We start from the raw sequence: 12,713 nt of genomic DNA on the forward strand, positions 1-12,713 counted from the left end.
TGGTACTGCTATTCTAAAAACACTATGTGGTCGAGTAGAACAAAGCAAATGAATAATTATATGGATGTACTATTCTCAAACTATCTCCCCTGGTAGCCCAGAGAACCAGATTCTCAGTGTTAGCAAAAAAACAATACAGATGAAAGCTAAGAAAGAAGAAAAAAAAGAGTAGAAACAATGATCAATCAACACAGTAGCAAAGAGAATCCTCTACACCCAGACTGTAGTCTCTAAATACCATTTTCCACCAAAAGAGAGCAGAGTGTACTAGAGAATTGGCTGATTATACGTATATAGCAAGAAATAAATAAGATAACCCTAGAATGACTTGTCCCACCATACAGCAAAGAAGTCATTAAAGACCAATGACAGGACAATTTAAGCATTAATAAAAATAATTTTTAAATGGATTAATAAAATAATAAAATTTTAATAAAATTAAAAATAATTTTTAAATGGATTAATCATATATGTTTATTAGGTTGGGGGGAGGCTAACTTGTCTAAGGGATCTAGTTGCTAGTGAAAGAATTCATTTCGTTAAAAGTGATAAACGAAAAGAATATTTATCTTGCCTTTCCGATATAAAAAGTAACACTAGGTAACCAAATAGTAGAAAGGGGAATTCTCTTTATAGTGGTAGTATAAACTAACAAATGAGATGAGAAGGAGGGAAACTTTAATATCAGCAATTTCTAACCACTCATAAAATAATGGATCAAGGCACTGAATATTAATGCCAATTAACTATACAAAATTAAGGACAATGAGACATTAGGTGCTTCTTGATAAAAAAAAAATACTGCCTTATGATGATGTAGTCTTGCCCTCATATCTCCCAAAAAGAACTTAAAACTGACCAACTCTAGATTCAAAGTTATTTACTATTTGAATAGATGAATATGGTAAATTACAGAATAGGATACAAGAGCAAAACTTAAATTATGGGAAGATATATAATACAAGTAACCTTGTTCCTAAAATAATAAACTGCAAGGGGAAAGAAAGAATAGAGAGGAAATCTATATTTAAAGAAACTTATATATATATATCAACTGTAATATGAAAGACATTATCTGGATCTTAAGTTTTAAAAAACTTACATTTGCAATTATTAGAAATTTGAAACTGACCAGATATTTTATAATCTGTGATAACAGTATTATGACTACCTTACTGAAATATTTACAAGTAAAATTATATGATGTTTACGATTTGCTTAAGCAGAGTAAGAGAGATGGTAGGTGAATAGATGCCTGGATGAAGAAGGACTGGCAACAGGCTGATGATTACTGGGACTAGGTGTCTACTTTTGTGTTTGAAATTCTACACAATATTTTAAAAATTCATATCACAGAATTTCAATAGCAACTAAACTCAGTAAGAGCTATTCAAATATATTAATTTAGTAGTAATTAGATGGTAAAAACTTATTATAAAATAGTATATTTGTGTTATAACATTTTACTAGCATTTAGACTTCAGTTACTCAAATGAATTCCTATAACAGCAACTGTTGTTAACATAAAAACAGGATTTAGGAGAACCATATGATGCCATATAAGGCAATAAAAACTGTACACATTTATAGTAAATAATAAAATTATTTCGTAAATCTTTCCATACTAAAGTTGTTGTTTTCAAAAAAGTGAACTTCATTGTTCACATTTCGGGCACAAAGCGTTTCATCTTCTGACCAGGAAGGACACCTACAATGAAGAGCAAGAATATAACTATAGCATGTTAAAGTTTATTATATTGTTTACCATTTAAGGAAGAATACTTATAAACAAAGATCAAGATCTTACTCTACTGTATTTCCACATACAAAATCCTTAAAGATCTGGATTTTGATCTGACAAGTTATATTCTAAATTATACCAGAAAAACAAACAATATACAAAAAATATATTTAAAATATTTAAAAATAACTAATATTTTAAAGCACTTATTTACCAATTTTGCATTTTTTTCTGAATGAAGGACTTCAAACATGTTCCAGTTTTCACATCATAAAGTTGCAGATTGGGTAGCCCAGCTGTATCATCTTTAGAAGCTGCCATAAAAATAAATTTTTTTTTTGCAGTAACTGTCTCCTAACACCAGTAAAAAGATTTCATTCTTAGAAAAAATTTCAACAAGATTATAAAGATCAGGTAAGAGATGCTTTAAATCAATTTTCCCCCTCTAACGTAAGTTATAGATTTAATCGCCCATTCCTAAAGCCATGACGATATGACAGCTGTTTGAGAAGTTCAGTATTTCTGAAATGAGTCAATTACTACAGTTTTTAAAAATACTTAGGAGATTTCTTGTTTGTTAAGTCTGATGTGGTTTGCTGTTAAACAGATTAAACTGTCTTATTATGAAAGCTGTGTCTATAAGTCACACGCATGAAAAAAAGTTACATAAAACCACTCATAGTTCTCAACTGATTCTCCAATTCTTGTTTACTTACCTGGAAAACTAAGATTCATTACAGTCCATGCCTCTTAGAAGAACAAACTCAGAAGGTTTATAACCCTATAATGAACTACTAACTGATGCTGGGAGGGATTGGGGGCAGGAGGAGAAGGGGACAACAGAGGATGAGATGGCTGGATGGCATTGAGATGGCTGGATGGCATCACCGACTCGATGGACGTGAGTTTGAGTGAACTCCGGGAGTTGGTGATGGACAGGGAGGCCTGGCGTGCTGCGGTTCACGGGGTCGCAAAGAGTCGGACACGACTGAGCGACTGAATTGAACTGAACTGAACTGAACATATATTTATTCAACAATATTCATATTATTACATAATGCTTTTAAAAATAAGCTCTATACAAGTGCCCAATATTTTATCACTCATCTACAAAGCAGTTACATAAAATGCTCATATAAAGTATATTAGATCTTTACTTGTTCCAGAAAATGGCACACCATTTCCTACTCTGTCATACCATCCACATTTCTTAGATGATGTGTCTACTGTACTTCCTCTTTATGCTTATATAAAACATTTTATCTTAAAGTTCATTATTATTCTTAATTTTGAGATCTTCTTTATCCAGTGATTATTTACTTTATAAATTTTCCCTTGAGCTTTTTCTTTTCCTCTATCTCATGACAAATCTTCTAACTTGAAATCATTTAAAGTACACTGTATTTGGGGAATGCAAGATTCATTGTTGATTAAAAACATTCTTAAACACTGCTTAGTATTATAAAGATTAATTACTTTCCTATAAGGCTATAACCTTCTCTTTTTTCCCCCACTGAATTGCATTAGTCCTATCAGAATATTTTTACAATTGGAATATACTTACTAGTGTAAGGCTGCCATGTTGCCAGGACAGTGTTTTTTGGCGAGAACTCAAGGCAAACTGCCTTTGGAAGGTTGAAGGAGTGCAGCAGTCCCTTTTTAGTGACACTGATAACATTTATTCTGGTTTCAAAAGAAATTACTTCAGCAATGAAATACTGTTTCACAATAGTCAGCACTATCCAAAACATTCATACTTCTTTTTAAATACAGGTCACTCTGAAGTGTTCGTTTTTCATAAAGATCAATTTTCAGTTAGTTCTAGAAAATATCCAATAAATACTCTAACATAAAAAAGTATATGTTTTACCAAAAGGCCCCTATTTAAGGCTGGTGCTGGGAATTACTAAGAGTCAGACACGACTGAGCGACTTTACTTTCACTTTTCACTTTCATGCATTGGAGAAGGAAATGGCAACCCACTCCAGTGTTCTTGCCTGGAGAATCCCAGGGACGGGGGAGCCTGGTGGGCTGCCGTCTATGGGATCGCACAGAGTCAGACACGACTGAAGCGACTTAGTAGCAGCAGCAGCAGCTGGGAATTAAAATAGAATTTCCAGGGAGACACAATAGATGATACCACCTTTAGCCAAAAACAAATAACAGGCCTTTGAGTGAACACAGTGCAAACCCAGACAAGCAAAGGAATATCAAATTCAAGAGAAAACAAAAAGTGTATTTTTTAATTTGAGTAAATGGAAACTGCAGCAGCTGGGGAAATCATCAAGGAGAGTTTTGATGTCTATTAAAATCTCAGAAGCATTCTCCAAAAGACACTACTATAAGAATTGTCATGATACAATAAAGACAAAAATGACAATAACTGTATATTAAAAAAGCAGTTTCCTTTTTTTTGGAATATTTTCTACGTACTATGTTCTGTTTTAACCACTTTATGTACATTTTCTCATTTAATCCTCACAACAATCTCATAAAATAGATATTAACATCTCCATTTTACAAATGGTAAAACTGAAGGTTAGGAAAAAAAAAAAGTGATATGATTTGATGATTTGCCCAAGATCATACTACTAATAAATGCCAGAGCAAGGCTTTGAAACCTGTTTGGCCTGACTTGCTCTTGTGTAGGCCTTAGGATTTAAAAAAAAAAAAAAAAAAGATATTCCTTCTCACTGCAGAAATTCCTTAAGTTATTTTATTCAACTCAAGTTTAAGAACACTGGGTTATGATAAGCAAAAACTGCTTAAACACACAGATACACATGCTTACAACTGTAGATTCTTTACAATTTACTGTAAATTACATATTTTAGAATTACATGAAGTTTTCTGTTGTTGTTAATAAACTTTGAAGTTATTCTTAGTTTAATGAAGGGTATATATTTTATATGCATATATTTAAGGAAAAATCAGCTATAGCTTCTGACTTAATTAACCATGGACTCAGCAAAGACTACAATCAATACTCTACATCTGTTTCTCTCGCCCCAGGAACAATATGTATTGCTGTGGCTGTAGCACCTTAAGGAAATAAATACTAGAGCAAGGTATGAAAGAATATATTAAAAAGATGAATGGACACAACATGTGGGGACATAGTAAAAGGACTGAGTTGAATTCAACAGAAAGCAAAGTGGAGATATGACATGTAAAATAATTAATGATAATTGCCAAAGTGAAAATAAATTTACTTAATAAACTCTAAGTTATCAGAATAAAGGATATATCAAAAAGATAATAGGCAATGAAAAGATACATGGTATATCCTATCAGATAGTAAATTTCTATCAACTTATTACCCAAATAGTACAAACTAAAATATGGATTTAAAAATAATACAACCCAACAGGTTACACCTAAAGAAATAAGTTGAAAGTGCATCCTTTCTTTTGAGACTAAGACTGTTAACATTGTGAATAAGACCCAATATAATTACATTCTTAATAATTTGAGAGTAGTAGTTTGTTGATTGTATTTAGCAACTTACAAAAATATACTAATGAACATTTTTAATTATAAAAGTGAATCCTGCCAGCTACTTATAGTTGTAGAAGTGAATCAACTAACTCAACACAATCTTTCTAGCACTTTTAAAAATCATATGTTTAATCCAACTTGACCTGATAGTCGAAAGACCCGAGAATATATTACCATGGTGTAAGAAACATTTAAAATGCACTTTTCGAACTCATGTAATCGTTTTTCCCCCTTTAAAAATCTAAGCTATTGTATCTGGCTAAACACAACAACACTAAAATAACTTTAAATCAAGCAACAAATATTCGGGCATTTTTCCTGGTTCTGTTAATTAAAATATAGTGACTATGGAAAATGGAAAAGGATTAGTTTTCTGAGTGAAATTATGACACTGAAATCTAAATACTTATTTTTCTTAAAACCAATTTTATAATCTGATTATTTTATGTAATATAGACTATACCAAACATATTTCTGAATAACTTATACTTAATGACACGCTGTTATCTACAACAAAATAGCAATAAATACAGCTGTTAAGTAATTTAACAGCAAAAATATAAAGTATCTAAGATAAAGAAGCAAAGAGAACTACTCTCTAAGTATTAATGCAGAACTCAAGAAACCCTAACCAGTAACTTAGAGCACCACTTAAAACAAACTGCTGGCATTAAATTAATAGCCCCTTTTCATATGTTCCTTTTTAATTCTAAGAAACTAGAGAACTCAAACAAGTTTGACACACAAATAGAAACTAACAACTTTGGAGATGTTCTGTGAATGTTATACTGGAGATAATACCTAATTGTACCAAGACTATAAAGATGGAGTTTATAAATGACATCCAAATACATGTTATTCAAATAAAACAATTATGTTTTATATTCATGACATATACAAAAAAAGTTGTATAAATAAACACTAACTTTTCTCCATTGCCCCAGGCAAACAAGGTCCCATCTTTACTAAAGGTATAGGCTTTGCAGTTTTTCCCAGATTCTCTGAAAAATGACAAGAAAAAAAAAAAAGCTTAATAAACATTATTACTTAAAAAAATCTAATCAAAAATCCACAATCTTACTAATTTAGTGACTAAGACCTTACATAGATTTTAGAAAATAATTCTAACATGCTTTCATTTGTCCAAAATACTTTCCCTCTTAAAATGTAGCATTGACCACCACTATAAAGTAAGCTGGAAATCAATTTTTATACCAACAGATCAATCTTAAGTAAGAAATAGAGCCCTTTGGGGTGAATAACTAGTTTGTCTGAAAACCCGAAAAAGTAAGTATATGTGGAAACTAGGAGTTCCCAGGTGGTTCAGTGGTAAAGAATCTGTCTGCAATGCAGGAGACCTGGGTCTGACCCCTGGGTCAGGAAGATCCCCTGGAGAAGGAAATGGCAACCCACTCCAGTATCCTTGCCTGGGAAATCCCATGGACAGAGGAGCCTGGTGGGGCTATTCCATGGAGTCACAAAGGAGTTGGACAGGATTTAGCAACTAAAAACAAACAACAATGTGGAAGTTACCAGCTGTCAATCCTTATCCTGAGACAGCTGAAGGATTTCAACACAGCTTTGTAAAGAATTTCCCAAACTACCAGCGAACAAAACAATGGTGGGTACAATATCCTCAAGTAGCCAACAAGTGCCCCTGGAAGACAAAGATCTTCCATCAATTTCTCCTGTGCAGAGAAAGTATTAACAACCAGAAGAGGATATTCACATTAAATAAATATGGATGCAGGATTCTGTACAAAAACTAACCTGTGGAACTTGGACTTCTTGGCAATCTTCTATCAAATGATGAAAACTTTAAGCACTGTATCTCTCAAAAGGAGATGGCCACTGTGAGCACATCTCCCAGAGATAATGAAGACCCATAAAGAAATATGTGTGTGTGTGTGTGTGTGTGTGTGTGTGTGTGTTCAGTAATGCCCATACATGTAGTCACAACATCAGATCAGAATTTTGTAGCTAATAAATATTTGACTTGTCAAATAACAACACACTGAGAACTCACCAGTACACCCCTTCTAAACAGGGCACTATCTTTGCATTAATTCATCTGATGATGACATTTGTGTTTCTGCAATCACACAATGCCCAGATCTAAAAGCCTGACTAGAAGCAGGTTTTTAAAAATCTTCATAGAAGGTAAATACTACACTGTTCCTATTGCAACTCACCAAGAGACACGCACTGGCTCCTTGTTCTACTCTTAGTGATGCTGAGATTGTACTGGACTCACTATGCGCCTCCTCAGATCCAGTGAATCCTTCCTGCTCCCAGGCGCCAGCCATTCAAGGAAGACGTGGCCACCTCATCTCCTTAACACCACTGGTTGTCTCAGACTCTTCAGGAATGAGGGCCACATTTCAGCATGGCTTCCATTACACCTACCGCAGTAGCAGGAAGAGGAGCACTAGCACTCAGATTCAGCCCAAACAGATCAAGAGAGACTCTGGCTGTAGTCAATTCTGTACCCATCCTCTTAACAATAGGTTGTTCGAAGGCACAGTGGTTTTATACAACCTCGCTGGAGAGATTTGCATGACCAAGCAACCCGGCTGGATTTTGTGAACTGGTGGTCAGCTCAGTGTATCCTATTCTGTGTTTCCTTTCACTTCCTTTTCTCATTTCCCTTTCTCCCTCAGTCCTGCTGCCTTGGGACTGCACATCCCAGTGAAGTGCAGCACAAAAGCTTTAATCCAGACTCATTTTCTAAAGTGGTACTTTTCAAATATTAATGTGCATACAAATCACTGCAGACCTGGTTAAACTACAGATTTTGATTCAGCAAACTGAGTAGGGCCTGAGATGTTATATTTCTGCACTGACTCGAGGTGTTGCTAATACAGTTGACCTTGGGCCCTTATTTTCTGTAACAAACTTCTAGAGAACTGGAGCTCATAAAAAAAATCATCAATAGAGTCAGACGATGACAGTCTGATTATAAAGTTCCCTATCAACAGTTCATCTAACAGTTTCAGCATCTTTTGATGATCATTTGCCTAGATCAGTTGTTCTCAAAGTGTTGTCTCTAGACTTGAAGCATCAGCATTAACTGGGAACTTAAAAATTCTTATTCTTGGGGTCCTGCCCCAGATTTACTGAATCAGAAAACCTAAAGAGGCAACAGTATCCTGTGTGTGTTTTTTTTTAACAAGCTCTTCAGATGATTCTGAGGCATGCAAAAGCTTGAGAACCACTGATACGTGACTTCTTTACGATAAAGAAATAGTGATTATCTAAGCCCAACCTTCCTTCTGGGTTTATTACTGCTCTATAGAGAAGTTTTCTTCATCAACAGTTTGGTTTCTCTGAAAAAGTTTGTACAGGAAAGGTAACATAAATGCTTGATTTTTTTTATCAGTTTTCAAAGTAATGAATAGGATCCCATCAATGTCTAACACTGACCAAAAATATTTGGAAGGAGAAAGATTTTGGAGGGAATGTTTATATACTTGACATGCCTTAATTTTTGGTCATTATTCTCCTTAATCCTCAAATTGTTTTCTCTAAGGTTGGCAGGAACTCTTTCAGGTTGACTCCTATCACAGTTTAGCAAAACCCCCTCAGGCTGTAATTTAATGGAGATGATAGGCAGTGGTCTGGCTATCACATTCACAAGTTTCTCCTCATTCCTCTAAGCCTCAGGCATGAACTAAATTACACTGTTGTCTAGACCTTTTAAATGTACTCAAGCTATTGTTTTCAAATCTAAAGGTCATTTTTTTTGATAGAGAATATGCATTCTTCCCATCTTCTGTTAACATTATGTGATATGTCCCAAGAAACTAGCTTATCTGTTCTTTCTTTTTGTTCTCTATAACATTACTCAACAAAATAAAACCGTACCTTGGGAACACTGTGCTTTCTGTAAAATGTGGTGGTCCATTTACCATGTACAGCCCTTCTGATCCTCGGACTAGAGGAAAAAAAGGGAAAGAATCACCATTACTTTGTTAATAAATACTCAGTCATCACAAATGTTTAAAAAAGCAAAAAGTTTCCAATCAAAATACTAATAAAATCACTAAATATTTCATAGAACTATTAACATCAGCATTAAATGGGTACATTTTTCTTGCTCTTCTGCATAAGATCATTTAACTGCTGGGAAATAAATAAGTAATGCAATGAGTTGAATGTTTGTGTCTCCACAAAAGGCTCATGTTGAAACCCTAACTCCAATGTGATGATACTTGATGGTGGAGCCTTTCAGAGGGTTATTAGATCACAAAAGTGGATTCCTCATAAATAGGATTAGTACCCTTTTAAGAAAAACACAGAGGATATGTGAGGCTACAATACACTGGCAGACAACAAACAAGAAGAGGGTTCTTACCAGCACCTGACCATGCTGGCACCCTGAGCCAGACTTCCAGCCTCTAGAATTCTATCTTCTGTGGTTTACAAGTTACCTAGTATGCGGCACTGTTATAACAGCCTAAACTGACTAAGGGGCTTCCCAGTTGGCGCTAGTGGTAAAGAACCTGCCTGACAATGCAGGAGACATAAGACATGCAGGTTCGATCCCTGGATCAGAAAGATCCCCTGGAGGAGGGCATGGCAACCCATTCTAGTATTCCTGCCTGAGAATCCCATGGACAGAGGAGTCTGGCAGGCTGCAGTCCATAGCGTTGCACAGAACCGGACACGAATGAATCAATTTAGTGGGCACACATGCAAAATGACTAAGACAGTCAATATTATTCTTATTTTTTTTTTCTGCAGAGCATACTCATTTAGTCTCTGAGGAGATTACTTCAATAAACCCACTTTTATCTATTTTACAAGAAATCTATGCATGCACGTTGAAATATAACATTCATACTTATATCCTTTCATTCAAATGGGAAAAAAGTGATCTTAGTATTATGTTTTCACATTATTTTGTAATCTTATTTCAAAATGTATGGCTGTTGGAAACAGAACTAGAAGCTGAGTCTAAGTTAAATCTTTGTATCAGCTTACTGTTTCAATTAAGTTTTATAAATAAAAGCTCAAAATTGTAACTGTCACCAGTGAAAAGTAGTTGTACTGTAACAGAGAGGACATGAACTCAAAGGCAGATCTCAGTTCCTACTTGGCTGTGGAACCTTAGATACATTACTACCTCAAAGTCTGTGCCCTAATCAACAAAATGAAAACTTTAGAACACTGTGTACTTTATGTAAAATAATAACATGAAAATACAGTATAAATTCATGCAAAGTTATTAAAAAAAAATAACAAAACACTATTAATATAGTCACAATTTCTTAAACTAAGAATAAGTAGGACGAGACACTGACACCCTCAACGATACTACTGTCCTAAAAAATTAGGTGGGAACAAAGTTCAAGATTAAATAAGCAAAACCATCTACAGGACTAGATTCTACTTTGTTTTAAATGGCTGAATTAGAAGCTTATAAAGCTGAACCAAACAAAATGATCCATTCATTCAACAAATGTTTACAGGGGAAAAAAAAAAACTACCTCTCATGTTGAGTACTACAGATACAATAGGGAGGAAAATCACTCTTGTCCCTGACCTCACTGATCAAATCATTAGTCAAATAGATGGAAATCTATAACTGCATTTGGTGCTACAAAGGAAAGACAGAAGAGGCTACTAGAGTGAATAATTCGGAGTTTTAATCTAAAAATTGAAGGATAGGAAAAGCATCCTTGACTAGTGATTTGTGTGCTGATATGAAAGATAAAATAGCAGTTAACAAGCAAGGAGTAACAGTAACAGATACAGATGCTCCATGGCAGGAGAGATGACAGCATCGCAGGAACGGAAAGAAAGCCTGTGTGGCTGGAAGGAGATGGATCTACAGAAGAAAACAGGGCTCGGACCAAACAGGATCCCGGGGCCTGAGTTAGGCAACACTGGACTGGAGCGGAAGAACCACGGGAAAATTCAAAGAAGTTTTAGGCAGATTTTTAAAACCAGATTTGAAAAGGTCAACCTGACACAGTGTCGACAGAGACCCAGAAGGCAGTGAGAGGGCGTGAAGAGACTGAGAGGGCGTGAAGAGACTGAGAGGGCGTGAAGAGACTGCTCAAGATGGTCTGCAGGAGCCCCGCAGGAGAGATACACAAACTGGGTGATTCTCTGGTGGTCCAGTGGTTACGGACTCTTGTGTTTCTACTGCTATGGGCCCGGGTTTGATCCTTGGTCAGGGAACTATGATCCTGCAAGCTGTGCAGCATGGCAAAAACAAGACAAAAACCTTGGACTAGGGCCAGGCAGTGGAAATGCAAAGTGGAGAATCAGCATGCAATATTCAAGAGAGAAAACTGACAGAACTTGGTGATGAGTTACTATTTTATCAGCTAGAATTCTTGCTAGCAGCTTCAGTACACACCTGAAGAAAAGGTTTTACTGAAGTGCACCCGCTTCCTTTTCTACCAGCTATTTCCAAATCTCCCACTCTTCAGCAGCAAAGCTGGTACCCAAGGGCCACTCGGGCTCCAACTCTGATCCCATTTCCTCTCCCTTCCCAAGGGACAGTTATCATAACACTGATTTTCTGCCTATAGATTAACTAGCTCAATTTTCAGACATTGAGAATTGCTATTTACTTTTCAAAGTAAATGCTTTGAAGTTAGAATGAAAGTAAAAGAACCAGTGACAAACAATCCATGTACTCAACGGAGCTTTCATTGTAGTGGAAAAATGAGAAAAAAGTTGAGTAAACACATAACTGAATGATAAGTTTCTTGTCTACATTCACATGTATACAAGTGGATACCATGTTTCCTCATATACTAAACTGAATTGCCAAACTGTTGTGGCTAATTTGCCCTTGAACAGAATGGAGTCTAGCAAAGTGTTCTACATATCAGTTCAGTTCAGTTCAGTCGCTCAGTCGTGTTTGACTCTTTGTGACCCCATGAACTGCAGCACACCAGGCCTCCCTGTCCATCACCAACTCCCGGAGTTCACTCAAACCCATATCCATTGAGTCCGTGATGCCATCCAACCATCTCATCCTCTGTCGTCCCCTTCTTCTCCTGCCCTCAATCTTTCCCAACATCAGGGTCTTTTCCAATGAGTCAGCTCTTTAAAACGGGTGGCCAAAACATTGGAGTTTCAGCTTCAACATCAGTCCTTCCAATGAACACCCAGGACTGACCTCCTTTAGGATGGACTGGTTGGATCTCCTTGCAGTCCAAGGGACTCTCAAGAGTCTTCTCCAACACCACAGTTCAAAAGCATCCATTCTTCTGTGCTCAGCTCTCTTTATAGTCCAACTCTCACATCCATACATGACCACAGGAAAAACCATAGCCTTGACTAAGCGGACCTTTGTTGGCAAAGTAATGTCTCTGCTTTTTAATATGCTGTCTAGGTTGGTCATAACTTTCCTCCCAAGGAGTAAGCGTCTTTTAATTTCATGGCTGCAATCACCATCTGCAGTTCTACATATATCAAAACCTAAACTCCTCATAGGACTGCCCACAAGGCTCTC

At 35.9% G+C, this 12,713-nt stretch overlaps 1 protein-coding gene across 5 annotated transcripts in view; it reads right to left on the bottom strand.

The window, feature by feature from the left end:
* EIF2A (eukaryotic translation initiation factor 2A) overlaps positions 1 to 12,713 on the bottom strand; it is a 41,700-nt gene that overhangs the window by 19,892 nt on the left and 9,095 nt on the right. For 2 of the 5 annotated variants that reach the window (XM_006048533.4, XR_003110574.3), the window contains exons 2-6: positions 9,104 to 9,173; positions 6,166 to 6,240; positions 3,306 to 3,424; positions 1,956 to 2,055; positions 1,626 to 1,708 (exon numbers count right to left, since the gene is read on the bottom strand). In XM_006048533.4, the coding sequence (XP_006048595.1) occupies positions 1,626 to 1,708; positions 1,956 to 2,055; positions 3,306 to 3,424; positions 6,166 to 6,240; positions 9,104 to 9,173 (447 nt within the window). Of the gene's footprint in view, positions 1 to 1,625; positions 1,709 to 1,955; positions 2,056 to 3,305; positions 3,425 to 6,165; positions 6,241 to 7,431; positions 7,642 to 9,103; positions 9,174 to 12,713 lie in introns of those variants that run through there. The other 3 variants (XM_044946036.1, XM_025289947.3, XM_025289953.3) reach the window with 3 other exon arrangements.

This window comes from Bubalus bubalis, chromosome 1 (genome assembly GCF_019923935.1).
Source record: "Bubalus bubalis isolate 160015118507 breed Murrah chromosome 1, NDDB_SH_1, whole genome shotgun sequence".
Lineage (NCBI taxonomy): Eukaryota > Metazoa > Chordata > Mammalia > Artiodactyla > Bovidae > Bubalus > Bubalus bubalis.